Here is an 18,058-nt window from a genome sequence, read left to right as displayed (position 1 = left end):
TATTTATGCCCCCACTTGGGAGCACCCACATATATAAATCAATTAATAATAAATATAAAGAAATTCATTGATAATAATACAATAATAGTAGAGGACTTTAACACCCCACTCACAGCAATGGACAGATCATCTAAGCAGAAAATCAACAAGGAAACGATGTTTTTGAATGACACACTGGACCAGATGGACTTAACAGATATATTCAGAACATTTCATCTTAAAGCAGCAGAATACAGATTCTTTCTGAGTGCACATGGAACATTCTCCAGAATAGATCACATACTGGGTCACAAATCAGTCCTCAACAAGTACAAAAAAATCAAGATCATACCATGTATATTTTCAGACAGCAATGCTCTGAAACTTGAAATCAATCACAAGAAAAAATTTGGAAAGACCACAAATACACGGAGGTTAAAAAACATCCTCCTGAAGAATGAATGGATTACCAGGAAATTAAAGAAGAAATAAAAAAAGAAATACATGGAAGCACAGAAAAATGAGAACATGACAGTCCAAAATCTTTGGAATGCAGCAAAGGCAGTCCTAAGAGGGAAGTATATTGCAATATAGGACTACTTCCAGAAGCAAGAAAAGTATCAAATACACAACCTAACTTTACACCTAAAGGAGCTAGAAAAGGAACAGCAAATAAAGCCTAAAGCCAGTAGAAGAAGGAAAATAATAAAGATTAGAGCAGACATAAACAATATAGAAACAAACAAAAGAAAAACCACAGTAGAACTGATTAACAAAACTAAGAGTTGGTCCCTCAAAATAATTAATAAAGTTGATAAACTCCTAGCCAGACTTATCAAAAAGAAAAGAGCAAGGACCTAAATAGATAAAACTATGAATGAGAGAGGAGAGATCACAACCAACACCACAGAAATAGTTATAAGAGACTAGTATGAGCAATTATATGTCAACAAATTAGGCAATCTGGAAGAAATGGTTAAATTCCTAGAAACATGTAAACTACCAAAACTGAAACAGGAAGAAATAGAAAACCTGAAGAAACCCATAAGCAGAAAATGATTCAGTAATCAAAAATCTCCCAACAAACAAAAGTCCAGGGCCGGATGGATTCCCAGGGGATTTCTACCAGACAGTTAAAGGAGGGTTAATACCTATTCTCCTCAAACTGTTCCAAAAAATAGAAATGGGAGGATAACTTTCAAATTCATTCTATGAAGCTAGCATTACCTTGATTCCAAAACCAGTCAAAGACCCAACTGAAAAGGAGAATTACAACCCAATATCCCTGATGAACATGGATGCAAAAATTCTAATAAAATACTAGCAAATTGAATTCAACAGTACATTAAAAGAATTATTCACCACAATGAAATGGGATTTATTCCTGGGCTGCAGGGTGGTTCAAAATTTGTAGATCAGTCAGCATGATACACCATATTAAGTAAAGAAAGGATAAGAACCATATGATTCTCTTAGTAGATGCAGAAAGAGCATTTGACAAAATACAGTGTTCTTTCTTGATAAAAATCCTCAATAAAATACGGATAGATGGAACATCCTCAACATCATAAAGACCATATACAAAGACCATATATTATCCTAAATGGGAAAAAACTGAAAGCCTTTCCCTTAGGGTCAGGAGCAAGACAAGGATACTCTCACCATTACTATTTAACATAGTACTGGAAGTCTTGGCCTCAGCAATCAGACAACAAAAAGAAGTAAAAGGTATCCAAATTGACAAGGAAGAAGTTAAGCTTTCACTCTTTGCAGATGACATAAGAATCTATGTAAAAAACCCAAAAGACTCCACAAAAAAATTGCTAAAACTAATACATGAATTCAACAAAGTTGCAGGATATGAAATCAATGTGCAGAAATCTGTGCATTTCTATACACCAGTAATGAAGCAGCTGCAAAAGAAATCAAGGAATCGATTCCATTTGCAATTGCACCAAAAACAATAAGATACCTAAGAATAAACCTAACTAAAGAGGTAAAAGATCTGCACTCAGAAAACTATAGAATACTTACGAAAGAAATTGAAGAGGACACAAAGAAATGGAAAAGTATTCCATGCTCATGGATTGGGAGAACAAACATTGTTAAAATGTGTATATTACCCAAAGCAATCAACACATTTAAGGCAATCCCTATCAAAATACCACCAGCATTTTTCACAGAGCTAGAACAAACAATCCTAAAATTTATATGGAACTACAAAAGACCCTGAATAGTCAAAGCAATTCTGAAAAAGAAAAGCAAAACTGGAGGCATCATGAATTTGTATTTTAAGCTATATTACGAAGCTGTAGTCATCAAGACAGTATGGTACTGGCTCAAAAACAGATACATAGATCAATGGAACTGAATAGAGAACCCAGAAATGGACCCACAACTCTATGGTCAACTAATCTTCAACAAAGCAGCAAAGAATATCCAATGAAAAAAAGACAGTCTCTTCAACAAATGGTGTTGGGAAAACTGGACAGTGGGACGCATAAGAATGAAATTGGACCACTTTTTTACAACATCCAGAAAAATAAATTTAAAATGGATGAAAGACTTAAATGTGAGACAGGAAACCATCAAAATCGTAGAGGAGAACACAGGCAGAAACCTCTTTGACCTCGATTGTAGCAACTTCTTACTAAATATGTCACTGGAGGCGAGGGAAACAAAAGCAAAAATAAACTATTGGGACTTCATCAAGATAAAAAGCTTCTGCACAGCAAAGGTAACAATCGACAATACTAAAAGTCAGTTTACAGAATGGGAAAAGATATTTGCAAATGACATATCTTATAAAGGGTATCCAAAATCTATATAGAGCTTATCAAACTCAATACCCGAAAACCAAATGATCAAGTTAAGAAATGGACAGAAGACATGAATAGACACTTTTCCAAAGAAGACATCCAGATGGCTTACAGACACATGAAAAGATGTTCAACATCACTCATCATCAGGGAAATACAAATCAAAACCATGAAGAGATATTAACTCACACCTGTCAGAATGGCTAAAATTAACAACACAAGAAACAACAGGTGTTGGTGAGGATGCAGAGAGAGGTGAATCCTTGTGCACTGTTGGTGGGAATGCAAATGGATGCAGCCACTCTGGAGAACAGTCTGGAGGTTCCTCAGAAAGTTAAAAATAGAACTACCCTATGTTCCAGCAATTGCACTACTAGGTATTTACCCAAAGGATACAAAAATACAGATTTAAGGGGTACATGCACCCCGATGTTTATAGCAATGTTACCAACGATAGCCAAATTATGGAAAGAGCCCAAATGTCTGTCGACTGATGAATGGATAAAGAAGTTGTGATACACACACACACACACACACACACAGGAATATTAGTCAGCCATCAAAAAGGATGAAATCTTGCCATTTGCAGTGACATGGATGGAACTAGAGTGTATTATGTTAAGTGAAATAAGTCAGTCAGAGAAAGATAAATACCACATGATCTTACTCATATGTGGAATTTTAGTAAGAAATCAGATGAATATATGGGAAAGAGGAAAAGGAAAGAAAAGGAGAGAGGGAAACAAGCCATTAGTGACACTTAACAATTGAGAACAAACTGAGGGTTGATAGAGGGACCTGGGTGGGGGATGGACTCAATGCGTGATGGGTATTAAAGAGGGCATTTCTTGTGATGAGCACTGGGTGTTTTATGAAGTGTTAAATCACTGAATTCTACTCCAGAAATCAAAATTGCACTGTATGTTAACTAAAATTTAAAAAATAAATAAAAATTAAAAACCAATATACTGAAAACCATTGAATTTTACTCTGAAAATGGGTGAATTTTATGGTATGTGAATTATATCTCAATAAAGCTGTTTCAGAAAACCTCAACAAATTCCATATGCTATTATGTGGAAGAGGGAAGTCTTGGAAAAGATGAGGAAAGACGGGATCCAGAATACAAGTGGAGGGACTGGCCTTTAGAAGAGGAGGGATATTACCATTGTGCTATATTTGTAAATGTAGTGGTAGCAGCATGGGTTTTGTGCTTAGAAGAACCTCACATTTCATTTAATGCTCTGCTGTTGCCCTGACATTTTTAATAGTTTTCTTAAACAAGAGGCCCCACATTTTTAGTTTGCACCAGGTCCCCCAAATTTGTTCCTGAGTGGTCACATCTTTTGATTTGTTGTGGAGCAGTGTGAGGTAAGGCTGTCAGCTGAGAATAGTAGAGGGAAGGAGGCTAGAGGTTTAAGGACAATGGGATGAGAGTGAAATAATCATGAGAAGCCAGAGAAATGTAGAGGCATTGCTAGTCTGTGGTTTTTCCTTTTGAGTTTGTGGTGACTTTGATATGCCCGATTGTATGATTTTCCCAGCACTTAATTGCAGTGGAGGTACAGAAGATGTTGATGTCAGGAGTCATCTAGGGTTGGGGGCTTGTCAGACATCTGTGATAGAAAGAGAAAGGGATAATGACAATGATGGATGGTGATAGATGAAGAAGGAATGACAGGAGAAGGATAATGTATGAAGATAAATGGTAGGATCAGTAAGTTGGAGATTTCATTGAGGGAGGAGTTTATATCATGAAGATAATTGAATGTGGGTTGGAAGGATATAAGAAACTATTCAAATTGGTGATTCTCTAATTTCTATTGATGGTAAGAGCTGTGTTTGATTACGGAGTGACTAAAATGCCATGAGGGGAAAAGGTTACTGAGAATGCAGAGGTCAAGTAACTGGGAGGCCAGTGGGTTAGACGGATTATCAAGTTGTGTGATGAAATTGCTGAGAATAATGACAGGAGTCAGAGAAAAAGCTGTGTGTAAGGCATACATGAGGGAAACGGGTCAATAGATGCCTATAAGGACCTTGCTATTTACTGCGTACCCTTGTTCTTTTCTTTGCTTAGAATGAACCTTATAGCTCTTTGGCTTCCTTCCTTCCTTCCCCTCCTCTCGCTCTACCTTCTCTTTATCCTCTCAGCCACAACTCAAAATACTGTCATTTTTTCAGGACTCAACTCAAATTGCACCTCCTTAGTTATGTTGAATATATGTAAACTGGGAATACTATTATAAATATATCTCAGAAGCACTGGACAAGTTACATAAGACAAGCAGTCACTCAGCAGTCTGCAGTTTTAGTCAGGGATTAATTGGTAAAGCAACATACTTTTTCATAGTTGCAGCTTCCTGATGTCTTAGTACTTTTGGTTTCTTAAATGAAGATGTAATAAATACATTTATATAAGTATATTTGATGTTTTCTCTAAAATTTAGTTTTAACTATTGACAGATGGATAGACCTCATTATCATACTTTTTTACAGAACACTTTGGGAGATGTTACCTTAAATGTGGTAGGGAAATTTTTTTGATTTGTGTGTATTTTAAGCTGTTTTGTCTTTTAATAGATTTTATTTTTAAATATGTAGAAAACCTTTTTTTTTTTTTACAAAAGTATCTTTAAGTTGAAAACTTTTTCAAGTTGAGGGAATAACAATAGAATTATATATAGGGCGCCTGGGTGGCTCAGTTGGTTAAGCAATTGCCTTCGGCTCAGGTCATGATCCTGGAGTCCCGGGATCGAGTCCCGCATTGGGCTCCCTGCTCAGCGGGGAGTCTGCTCCTCCCTCTGACCCTCCCCCCTCTCATGCTCTCTCTCTCTCCTTCTCTCTCTCAAATAAATAAAATCTTTAAAAAAAAAAGAATTATATATATAAATAAATTTATATGTATATATAATTGATATATACATAACCTATTTTAATTGTAATAATTATAACATATTTCTATTATAATAAAATAAGACATCTGAGAAATGCTACAAATGTTTTTATAGTACTATGGAGTGTATATCATGATTATGAATTTGTTTCAGCCTGAAAAAGATCCTGAACCCAGAGATACAAATTTTCAAACAAAGTTAAGTTCTCATCATCTAAAAATCAAGGTTCCTTCAGGTAGATCAATTACCAAAGTTCCATTGTCTCAGCCCCTGAAACCTACATTGGTAAGCACTGACCTTCTATTAACTAATTCTTGAAAAACCTATACCAAGGAAATGTACTTATTGGGAAGATTTAGATAGTATAACTTCTTAACAAATCTAGGGAAAAAATGCAGAGAGCTTTATATTTACAGCTATACACAGGCAGATTTCTTTTTTTTTTTCTTTTAAAAACTGATTTTAATATTTTGACCATTTCTTTATTGAGGAAGTAAAATGATATTTAGCTGCACGCATACCAACAATACCTAAATTATTTACGACAATTTAGAATGTTAATGTGTATCTGAATATTGGATATCTTTTATTTATTTATTTTTTATTTTTATTTTTTATTCTTATGTTAATCCCCATACATTACATCATTAGTTTTAGATGAAGTGTTCCATGATTCATTGTTTGTGCACAACACCCAGTGCTCCATGCAGAATGTGCCCTCCTCAATACCCACCACCAGGCTAACCCATCCTCCCAGCCCCCTCCCCTCTAGAACCCTGTTTGTTTTTCAGAGTCCATCGTCTATCATGGTTCGTCTACCCCTCCGATTTCCCCCGCTTCATTCTTCCCCTCCCGCTACCTTCTTCTTTTTCTTCTTCTTTTTTTTTCTTAACATATATTGCATTATTTGTTTCAGAGGTACAGATCTGAGATTCAACAGTCTTGCACAATTCACAGCGCTTACCAGAGCACATACCCTCCCCAGTGTCTATCACCCAATCATCCCATCCCTCCCACCCCACCCCCCAACTCCAACAATACTCAGTTTGTTCACAGGCAGATTTCTTAAAAAATGGATTGTCAGTTAACAATTGTGTCTCTTGGGAAGCAGATATTCAGGCAGAATTGAGTTCAAATGGTGTACTGGAAGGGATAATATCTGAGAAAGGAGCAGGGAGGAAGCAGCATTGGGTAGGAATAGTCTCAGCCTCAATGAACATCTGCCAAAAGCTCTCCCTTCAAGGTCTGGAGCAAAGATTATCCATTACAGGATTCTTACGTTGGTTCCTATGCTCAAACGTTGGCTGAGGGTTGCCTGAGAAGATGATGGCCTCAACCTGAAAGCTGAAGCAGTTTCCAGAGAAGTTGTGGAGGGGGCAGGGGCTGTCACCTACCTACACTCCTTGCAGTGGAACAGCAGGTTCTTTGTTCAAGGAGATCTGACCAGAGCACCTCCATGGCAGCCACAGTGATAAATAATAGCTATCACTGAGTATTTCCTACTCTACAGGTTCTCTTTACATGTATTATTTGTAACCTTTGCACAGCAATCCTTAGGGGAAGAATAATCCCCATTGTTCAGATGAAGAAGTTAAAAGATAAAATAGCTAATGTATTAGAGAGCTGACATATTCGGTATGCCAGGTAAATATACCCATAAAATTTTTTTAATAGAAATTTTCCTAATAAATGATCCCATATTACGTCTTGAACACACAACTAGTTTAAGAGATGTTAAGCCAGAAAGGAAAGGAAGAGTGAAAGAAATGAGGAAAGAAAGAAAAAAGAAACCTAACATAAACTTTCTTACGATGTTCAAATTCCAACTCTGAGTTTGTGTTCCAAAGTTGGCAGCATATAATAAACACCTATTCAAAGAGATTTATCAGAGGGACTGGTTTCATGGAATCCAAAAGTTGAAAAGATAGCTGATTGTTAAAAATAAAGTTATCTGTCTTCTCTCTTTTCGAATATCTCTGTCACTCTGTTTCATTGCTCTGCTTCTCTGACTTTTTCCCTGGTTTTTGTCTCTTCGACTCAAGCTCTGTCTTTCTTCTTTCTGTCTCTATCTTGATCTCTTTCCATTTGTCCTTCTCTGTCTCTGACTGTTTCTCTGTCACTTTCTGTTCATAGTCTGTTGGTCTCCATCTTCTCCATCTTTTTTCTCCCTCCCTCCTTCTTAGTATTCCTCTCTTTTGTCTCCTCATCCTCCCTTTCTCCCTTTCTTTTTCCCTTTCCTTACTCCTCTTCCCTCCCCCATTCTTCCCTTTCTCTCTTTAACTTTTAGGTCTCTGATCCTGTCTTTGTCTTACTCTCTCACTCTTTCTTGATTTGTCCACCTGTCTCTCTGCCTCTTCGCATCTTCAAGAAATAGAAAATGAGTCTTTATAATTTGTCTAACTTTGATATTGCATAAATTGAAGTGTCTATATATATTTAATTGTATGTATTTTAAACCAATTATCCTTATTACATATATGTTTAACAGCTTCACAAATAACTTATAATCCCTTTCAATGAAAAGTACAATATACTAGCAATTAAACAAATGCTAAAAGTAAAATAATTTTCTTAGCAGTAAAAGAGACAATCAAAGCAACGTTTTTTAGTTCAAAACTTTAATTAGCTTTTCTTCCTAAGTTAAGAGTGATTTCACCCAAACTATTCTTTTTTTTTTTTTAAGATTTTTTTATTTATTCATTTGAGAGAGAGAGAAACAGCGTGAGAGGGGAGAAGGTCAGAGGGAGAAACAGGCTCCCCGCTGAGCCGGGAGCCCGATGTGGGACTGGATCCCAGGATTCCGGGATCATGACCTGAGCCGAAGGCAGTCGCTTAACCAACTGAGCCACCCAGGCGCCCCCCAAACTATTCTTGTATTGTTCTTGTGCCCCGCAGAACTCTTAGGAGTTGCTTGACCTAGCTCAAGCCAGAAAATTCTTTAGTTACTTGTCTAGTGGTTTAAAATTTAATTAGCACATTGAAGTTTTATTAGTATGGCACATTATGATCTAGTCTACTAATTTGATATTTTTTTACTGTATTAAAATTGGTTTATTTATTTATGCTATTCAATCCCCTATTTCACAAAACACTGATAGAGAACAAATTCTAGTATTCCTGATAAGAAAAGCAGAGGCCTCTTAACAAGCACTCCATCTTCGCAAACTGCTGGTTTAGTGGTGAGTATTAGCATTTGGCACTTGTAGTATCTATGGTTTGGTTCCCTCTCCTCCCTATTATTCTGTTTCTGTCACACCAGGAGAATATTCTACATAGGGAATAATGTCTGTTTTTCTGTTGTATAGACTTGCTTTCGCTGGATGTACTCTATATACTGCTGTACATAAAAGATTAGAATACTGCAGCACCCACCAGGGTTTTGTTTTGTTTTTTCATTTTTTTTATTGTGGCAAAAGATATGTAACATAAAATTTACCATTTTTAACAATGTTGATTTTTTTTTTGAGAGAGAGAGAGCTCCAGGGAGCTGGGTGTGGGAGGGGCAGAGAGCGAGGGAGAGAGAGAATCTTAAGCAGACTCCACTCTCAGTGCAGAGCCGGACTTGGGGCTCCATCTCACAACCCTGGATCATGACCTGAGCCAAAATCAAGAGTGGGACGCTTAACTGACTGAGCTACCCAGGTGCCCCTAAAATTTTAACTCTTTTTAACTGTACAGTTCAAGTACAAATGTTATGCAACCATCACTTTTTTCATGCGGAATTTCTTGCAAAGTTTTTCTTCTTGCAAACCTGAAACTCCATACATTAAACACTGAGTCCCCATTTCTCCATCCCTCAGTCCCTATCAACCACAATTCTACCTTCCCCCTCTGAATTTGACTGCTCTAGATACTTCACATAATGGAATCATACAGTATTTTCCTTTTGTGACAGATTTCATTTAGCATAATGTCTCATCCATGTTGTAGCATGTGTCAGAATTTTTTTCCTTTTTAAAGGCTGTTTGTATGTGTATACCACATTTTGTTTATCTATTCATCTGTCTGTGGACATTTGGGTTACTTCCACCTTTTTTTTTTTTTAAAGGTTTTATTTATTTATTTGACAGAGAAAGACACAGCGATAGAGGGAACATAAGCAGGTGGAGTGGGAGAGGGAGAAGTGGGCTTCCCGCCAAGCAGGGAGCCCGATGCGGGGCTCGATCCCAGGACCCTGAGATCATGACCTGAGCTGAAGGCAGATGCTTAACGACTGAGCCACCCAGGCGCCCCATGGTTACTTCCACCTTTTGGCCAGTGTGAATAATGCTGCTTTGAACATGGGTGTTCAAATATCTCTTTGTGTCTCTGCTTTCAGTTCTTTTGGTATACACTTTAAAGTGGAATTGCAAATGGTAATTCTCATTTTTAACTTTTTGAGGAACTGACATACTGTTTTCCATAGCAGCTGCGCTATTTTACATTCCCAGTAACAATGACAATACTTCCAATTTCTCTACATCCTTGCCAACACTTGTTATTTTCTGTGTCTTTTTTTAAATAATAACCATCCTCATGGGTGTGAGATGGAATTTCATTGTGGTTTTGATTTGTATTTCCCTTATGGCTAAAGATATTGAGCATCTTTTCACATGCTTATTGGCCATTTATGTATCTTCTTTTAAGAGATGTCTGTTCAAGTCTCTTGCCCATTTTTTAATCAGCTTATTTATTTGTTGATGAGTTGTATGAGTTTTTTTTATATATTTTAGATTTTAACCCCTTATCAGATATATGGCTGGCAAATATTTTCTCCCATTCTGTGGGTTACCTTTTCATTCTGTTGATAGTATCCTTTGATGCACAGAAGCTTTAATTTTTATGCAGTCTAATTTATCTATTTTTTTCTTTTCCTGTGCTTTTGGTGTCATAGCTGAGAAATTGTTGCAAAATTCAATGATATTAAATTTTCCCCCTCTGTTTTCTTCTAAGAGTCTTAAAATTTGGCTCTCATCCAACCAGAGTTCTTTTTAGGTTCAACTAAACAATAGGAATACAACTCACAAGCAGGGCAGAAACAGGTGTTCCTCTTCAGTGGGATCAGTCTTCACAGAAGTTCATGGAGCAGTTTACTTAGCGGTTTGGGTACAGCTCAGATACAACGAGATGAGATCCAGTATCTTTTGTAATATCACATAGACATAGCTTCCAGAGTCCCCACAAGAGACATGCCAAATTACAAGAGTCAGGGAAATCCAAACTATGGTGCTTTTTGTAGGGTTTATTTACATATAGTGCGTTTATCATTTATTCATAGTGCAGTTATAGTTCTTCCTAGTCCAGATGCAATTTATCAACCAGACATCATTTTTACCATTAGCAATGTTGGCATTGTTACCTTTATCAGGTTCCCAGTGGAACAGAGCATGAGAATTAAGCAAAGATCAGTTTTTCAAGCTGGGAAAAGGGTTCTTTATAGGTTTACTTATTCTGGCTATTTCATATAAATGGAATCGTGTAATACGTGGCTTTTGTGTTTGGCTTCTTTCACTTAACATAATGTTTTCTAAGTTCATCCATTTTATAACATATACTTTCTTCCTTACTTATGGCTGAATAATATCCCATGGTAAGGATATACTACATTTTGTTTACTAATTTGTCAGTTTGGGGGCATTTGAAAGAATAATATTGCTATTAATGTTCATATACAAGTTTTTGTGTGAATATGTGTTTTCAGTTGTATTGGGTATGTGATTAGAAGAGGAAGTAGAATTGCTGAGTCACATGGTAACTGTATGTTTAACACTTTTTTTGTGGTGGGCTCTTTAAAAACAGCTTTACTGAGCTATAATTAACATACCATACAATTTACCTATTTAGAATGTGAAATTCAGTGTTTTTTAGTACATTCACAGGTATGTGTAATCATCACCAGTCAATTTTATAGTCTTTTTATCACCTCAGAAAGAAACTCTGTACTTTTTCCCAAGAAAATGCTTCTAATGAGATAGTATTTCACCTTTAATTATGTAAAAATAATTGTTTCTGCCACATTTGACTTGTATAAGAGTAATATATTTTTTATAGATTGATTTGTCCTCAGTGCAGAGAGCATCTTTTGAAGAACTATTTCCAAATGTCAGCAATTATGTTAATTCAAATGAAATTGTTCCTGTGTCAAATTTGCAAGAAAATTCTTCAAATGAGGTTAGTATTTTCCATTTTTTCTTCAATTACTAAAAGAAATTATTACTGTTCTATTAGATACTTTGTATATGAGATACTTTAGGAAATCTGTAACTCATTTGAGGCTAACATCATCCACATGAGGAGGCAGCTATCAGTTACAATTCTAAATAAAGAATGTTAGGCTGCCATGGCCAGAACACTGCATTGTCAGGGCGTGGTGCTATTAAACAACTAGAGGAGATACTGTTAACCTACTTTGATCCAAAACTCTGTTTTCATCTGTACATATGAGTTGTAGTCACCAATTTCATTGTGTTAAGATGAATACACAGAAGTACTATGCTCCATTAAAAAAAAGACATAAAATTCATAAAACTAAGAGCCATGGGGGTGGGAATAGAGCTAGAGTATGAGGAGAAAAAGAGAACAGAAAGTGGGATGGGGAGAAAGAAAGAGCCAGAAAGAAGGGGTGTGGGAGCAGACAGAGAGACAGAAGGACAAGGTGAGAGAAAGAGGCAGAGGGAAAAGACATAAAAAGGCAAACCAGAGGGACATGTAGTGGTTCACTGTAGCTAGACCTTTTCAGTGTGACTCTGGGATGAGGGTGGGAATCTGGATGGTGAGAGAAGGCTGGAGATGAGACTGTTAAGATAAACAAGGGCCAAGAATTCAAAGGGTCTTTAATCCATATTAAGCAATTTGGATCTTTTTCCTGAGAGGAGCCAATAAAGGATTCTGAACAAGGGATGATGTCATATGTCCTTCTGGCTTCAGAGGTGGAGAACAGATTATAAAAGGCTGAGACTAGAGACAGAAGGATGATTTCCTGGGAGAGAGAGAAAGAAAAGGTAGGGTAAGAGGCTGAGGGAAGTAAAAATAGATTGAAATAAGGACTTGGAATGGAAGAAGTAGGGAAATACAAGACTATAGCACACTGTTGAGAGGCCAGGTGAAACTGGAAACTATTACCTCTCTTAAGCATTTTTATTGAGGAATAATTGACATACAATAAACTGTACATATTTAAAGTGTATAATTTGGAAGTTTTCACATATGTATGCAACTGTAAAACCACCACCACAATCTAGATGGTGAAAATATCCGTCAACCCAAAAGTTTCCTCTTCCTGTTTTATAATTTTTTCCTTCCTGCCCCTGTCCCCCAAGCAACTACTGATCTAGTTACTGTAATTATAGATTGGTTTACATTTTCTAGAGTTTTGGGGTCATTCAAGTGAGAGAGAGAGAATTTTTGGTCTGGTGTCTTTTACTCAGTATAATTATTTTGAGATTCATTCGTGTTGTTGAGTGTATCAATAATTTGGTCCTTTTTACTGCTAAGTAGTATTCCATTTATGGTATACAAAAATTTATCCTTTCACCCATTTATGGACATTTGGATCATTTAGCTACTAGGAACATTCATGTACAAGTATTTGTATTGACAAAGATTCTCTCCTTGATCAAACTTTAGTTAAGCTCTTCTGAGCCCTCTTCTCAGCTAAGCCTTGTGTCCATTCTTGCTGAGTATAGTTTTAACAAGAATTTTCTCCCACCCTTGATATCTGATCTCCCACCCTTGATCTGATCTGATCTGATCTGGCCTGCCTTTGGCACTCTGGCCTCTTAGGTCTAATTGGGTTCCTGGATCCAGTTTCAAAGTGTGTGTGTGTAGGGGAATTGCCCACACCCCCAACAAGCAATACTCCTGACATCAGCTGAGTGTCTTAGAATTCAACTCAATTTTGACACTATCTACCTGAAGATAGCATCAGATTCCACAGGTAAAGCGCTTATTCCACAAAACCACCCTCTACTTGAGATGCCACTTGCCAGTCTAGGTTGTTACCTGTGCTTCTGACCAACTGCCTATAAATCAGAGGTTCCCATGACCCACTCCTTGATTTTATTAATTTATTGGAGTAGCTTACAAAACTCAGAGAAACATTTTACTTACTAGATTACTGGTATCTTATAAAAGAATATAACTCAGGAATAGCCACATGGAAGAGACGCATAGGGCAAGGTATGGGGAAAGGACAAGGAGCTATATGTACATCATACATCATACATACATACATACATACATCATATATTATGCAAATGAGGCTGGTGCTCCTCGGGCAGAAATTTTAGTATTATAATGAGGTTAAGGTAACTGTCATTGTGTGGGTCATTCCATAGTTTATCTGTGCAGGCATGAGTCAGGGGAGGGGGTGATGCTCAAACTGGTCTGGGGGTCTGGGCCACGGGATCTCTTCTTTCAGGCAGTCGTTACTGCTTGAAGGATAGTTTTGGTTTCCATTACAGGATGCTATGCCCCCTTGGGTCTTTGCCTGGGTTAAGAGATAAACTGGAAAAAAGGGCTTAAGGGAAAATGTGGGACAAAGTTTGATGGGTACAAGCAGGTGAGCAGTAAAGGTCAGGTCTTGGAGTATAGCTGGTGACAGCTTCATTACGTAGGTATGGTTGATTAAATCATTGGCCATTGGCAACCGAGTAAACCTCTAGCTCCTCTCTCCTACCTGGAGGTTATGGGATGGGCCTGAAAGTTCCAATCCTCTAATCCAGGATCGATTCCCCTGACAACTAGCCCCCATCCTCAGGTGCATTCCAAAAGTTTTATCACATTAACAAAAACACCTTTATTGCTCTTATCACTTAGGAAATTCCAAAGGTTTTAGGAGCTCTGTGCTGGCAATGGGGATGCAAACCAAATATATATTTCTTATTAACTCAGTATCAGTGCTCCTGTGTGGCTCAGTCAGCTGAGTGGCTGACTCTTCATTTCAGCTTGGGTCATGATCTCAGGGTCCTGAGATCAAGCCCTGCATTGGGCTCTCGCTCAGTGGGGAGTCTGCTGGAGATTTTTTCTTTCTCTCCCTCTGCCCCTCCCCTGGCTTGTGCTCTCTCTCTCTTAAATAAAAATAGATGAATAAATCTTTTTTTAAAAAAAAATCACAATATCACAAGGTCAATTTAACAAGAATCTCTTTACACTTGATGTCTCTTCATAGTAATTTTTCAACAACTGACACCCTCATTCTGCTCAGCAGCTGTACATCCCTAGCTGTATTTGCTGTATTTGGATTTGAGCCCAATTACTCTCCTCTATTGCAATACCTTATTATAGTGTCTTTTTGTGTGTGTGAATAGAGAAAGGTTTATTTCTTTTTTTTAATTTAAAATTCATTAGCCAACATATAGTACATCTTTTTTTTTAAAAGTATGGTTGACATACGGTGTTACATTAGTTTAAGCTATACAGTATAGTGAGTGAACCCTATTGCAATAATCTTGAATAAAATCTTAATTGTAGTAGTAAGTATCAGAATAAGTTCTTCTTTAACTGTGTGGATATATATTTCCTTCCTCTTGGGTAAATACCTAAGAAATTTCCAAACTGTTTTCCAAAGTTGTGGTACCATTTTACATTTCCACCAACAATATTTGAGACTTGTAGTTTCTCTACATCTACATTTCATCTACGTTTAGTTCTGTCAGTCTTTTTTTTTTTTTTAAGATTTTATTTATTTATTCATGAGAGATAGAGAGAGGCAGAGGCAGAGGGAGAAGCAGGCTCCCCGCAGAGCGGGGAGCCCGATGCAGGACTCGATCCCAGGACCCCAGGATCATGACCTGAGCTGAAGGCAGGCGCTTAACCGACTGAGCCACCCAGGCGTCCCAGTTCTGTCAGTCTTTTAATCTTAACCTTTAGTTAAGTTAATCTTAACCTTTAGTATGGTCAGTCTTTTAATCTTAACCTTCCCAATTAGTATGAAGTGATATCTTACTCTGGTTTTAATTTGCATTTCCCTAATGACCAATAATGTTGATCACATTTTCATGTGCTTATTTGCCATCTATATATTTACTTTGGTGACATACCTGTTCATATCTTTTGCACATTAAAAAGATTGTTGATTTTCTTATTGTAGATATAGAATATCTTTTGAAAGATATTTTCCCAGTCCATACCTTGTCTTTTTATCCACTGCACTTTTTAAAAAAATGAATAAACAGGCTTTTTTTGTGTTATTTTGTATATCATAAAATTCACCCATTTCAAGTTTACAATTCTGTAATTCTTAGTAAATTTATGGAGTAGTGCAACAATTACCTATGTCAGTTTTAGGATATTTTCCAAATCCTTCACACTTATTTACAGTTAAGCCCTGTTCTCATGTCCAGCCCCAGGCAAATACTAATCTATTTTCTGCCTCTAGAGTAATGTTTTCTGGACATTTGTTATAAATGGAAGCATAAAATCTGTAGTTTCTTGCAAAACAGTGTCACTTAAAGAACATACATTTTTAACTTTGAAGAAGTCCAGCTTGTCAATTTTTTGTTTATTTTTTTCATGGGTATGGCTTCGTTGTCATCTAAGAAATCTTTGCCTAACCCAGGGTCACAAAGATTTTCTCCTACGTTTTCTTCTAGAAGTTTTAAAATTTTGCACTAATGCCTGTGAGTTAATTTTTTATTTATGGTGTGAGGTATGGAGTCAAGTGTATTTATTTTCATACAGACATTCAGTTATTCTATTGAGAGGTTATTCTTTTTCCACTGTACTGCCTTTCCACCTTTGTTGAAAGGTGTTCCCATCTATTCCTAATATGCTTGAGAGTTTTTATTAGGAATGGAATTTGGATTTTTGCCGAATGCACTTTTTGTTATCCTTGTATTTGTACGAGTTTCTGTAAGGTTTTACTGTTGTCTATCTTTGTGCAAGTATCACACAGTATTGAATAATGAGGCACTATAATAATTCTTGAAATTAGTGTTAGCCTCTAACTTTGTTCTTTTTCAGTTGTTTTGGTTATTCTAGGTCCTTTGCATTTCTATGAATTTTAGATTCAGCTTGTTGATTTCTACAAAAAAAAAAAAACCTGATGGAATTTTGACTAGGATTGCATTGAATCTACAGATCAATTTCGCAATAATTGGTATCATGACAATATTGAGTCTTCCAACCCAAGAACAATGTATAGCTATCCATTTTTTGGCTCTTTAATTTCTCTCCAAATTATTCTGTAGTTTTCACTGTTTGGGTCATTATTCCTACTTGATGTCATTATATCCCTCCTGATGACAGTATTTCATATTCTTGATACTATTATAAATGGTATTCTTAATTTCAATATCTGTCTATTAATTGTTAGCATACAGAAATACTTTGTGTGTGTGTGTATGTGTGTGTGTATTGATCATTATATTTGTCTGTTCGGTTTGCCATAATAAAATATGATAGGCTGGGCAGCTTACACAACAGAAATTTATTTTCTCACAGTCCTGGAGGCTGGAAAGTCCAAGACCAAGGTGTTAACCTATTCAGGTCTCAGAAGGGCTTTCTTCCAACTTGTAGATGTCCACCTTCTTGCTATGACTTCACATGGCCTTTTCTCTCTTTGCATGAAGTATAAAAGTGCTCTGGTGTTTCTTCCTCCTCTTAAAAGGGCACCAGCACTTTCAGATTAGGACCTTGCCCTTAGTCAGCTAACCTTTAATCACCCTCTCACAGAGTCTATCTCTAAATACAAGTCTAATTGGGAATTAGGGATTCAACATATGAATTTTGTGGGGATAGAGCATTCCATTCATAACAAGTATACTACAAACTTGCTAAACTTAATTACAGTTTCTAGTAGTTCTCCCCCGCCCCCCGCCACAAGTTTCCATCATGCCATAGGCAACTATGTTATCTGTGGAAAAAAAGTTTACTTCTTCCTTTTTTTTTTTTTTAAGATTTTATTTATTTATTTTGGTGAGGGAATGTGCAGTGGGAGAGGGAGGGAGAGAGAGAATCTCAAGCAGACTTTGTGCTCAGCATGGAGCCTGATGCGGGGCTCATTCCCATGACCCTGAGATCATGATTTGAGCCCAAATCAAGAGTTGAACCCTTAACCAACTGAGCCACCCAGGCACCCCTACCTCTTCCTTTTTAATCTGGTTGCCTTTTTTTTCCTTACCCAATTTCCCTGACTAGATTTTCCTGTACAATGCTGAGAGAGTAGTGGAGAGAGCAGACATCCTTGCCTTGTTTCTATACTTTGAGGGAAAGCATTCAGTAGTTAACCATTAAATATGATCTTAGCCATAGGTTTTTCTTAGGTTGAGGAGGTTCCCATCTATTCCTAATATGCTTGAGAGTTTTTATTAGGAATGGAATTTGGATTTTTGCCAAATGCACTTTTTGTAACTATTGAGATGGTAGTAGGACTTTTTTTTTTTC

General features: G+C 36.8%; 1 protein-coding gene across 1 annotated transcript in view; it reads left to right on the top strand.

Moving 5' to 3' along the window:
• MEIKIN (meiotic kinetochore factor) overlaps positions 1–18,058 on the top strand; it is a 101,807-nt gene that overhangs the window by 69,109 nt on the left and 14,640 nt on the right. Inside the window, exons 12-14 of the mRNA XM_064595649.1 lie at positions 5,810–5,980; positions 8,794–8,874; positions 11,726–11,845. Coding sequence (XP_064451719.1) covers positions 5,810–5,980; positions 8,794–8,874; positions 11,726–11,845 — 372 coding nt within the window. The remainder of the gene's footprint in view (positions 1–5,809; positions 5,981–8,793; positions 8,875–11,725; positions 11,846–18,058) is intronic.

Source organism: Mirounga angustirostris, unplaced genomic scaffold (assembly GCF_029215605.1).
Source record: "Mirounga angustirostris isolate CCGP_5_RB_7025 unplaced genomic scaffold, mMirAng1.0.hap1 SCAF_7, whole genome shotgun sequence".
Taxonomy (NCBI): domain Eukaryota; kingdom Metazoa; phylum Chordata; class Mammalia; order Carnivora; family Phocidae; genus Mirounga; species Mirounga angustirostris.
The sequence above is the reverse complement of the archived record's forward strand: the minus strand, read 5'-3'. Positions and strand labels throughout refer to the sequence as shown.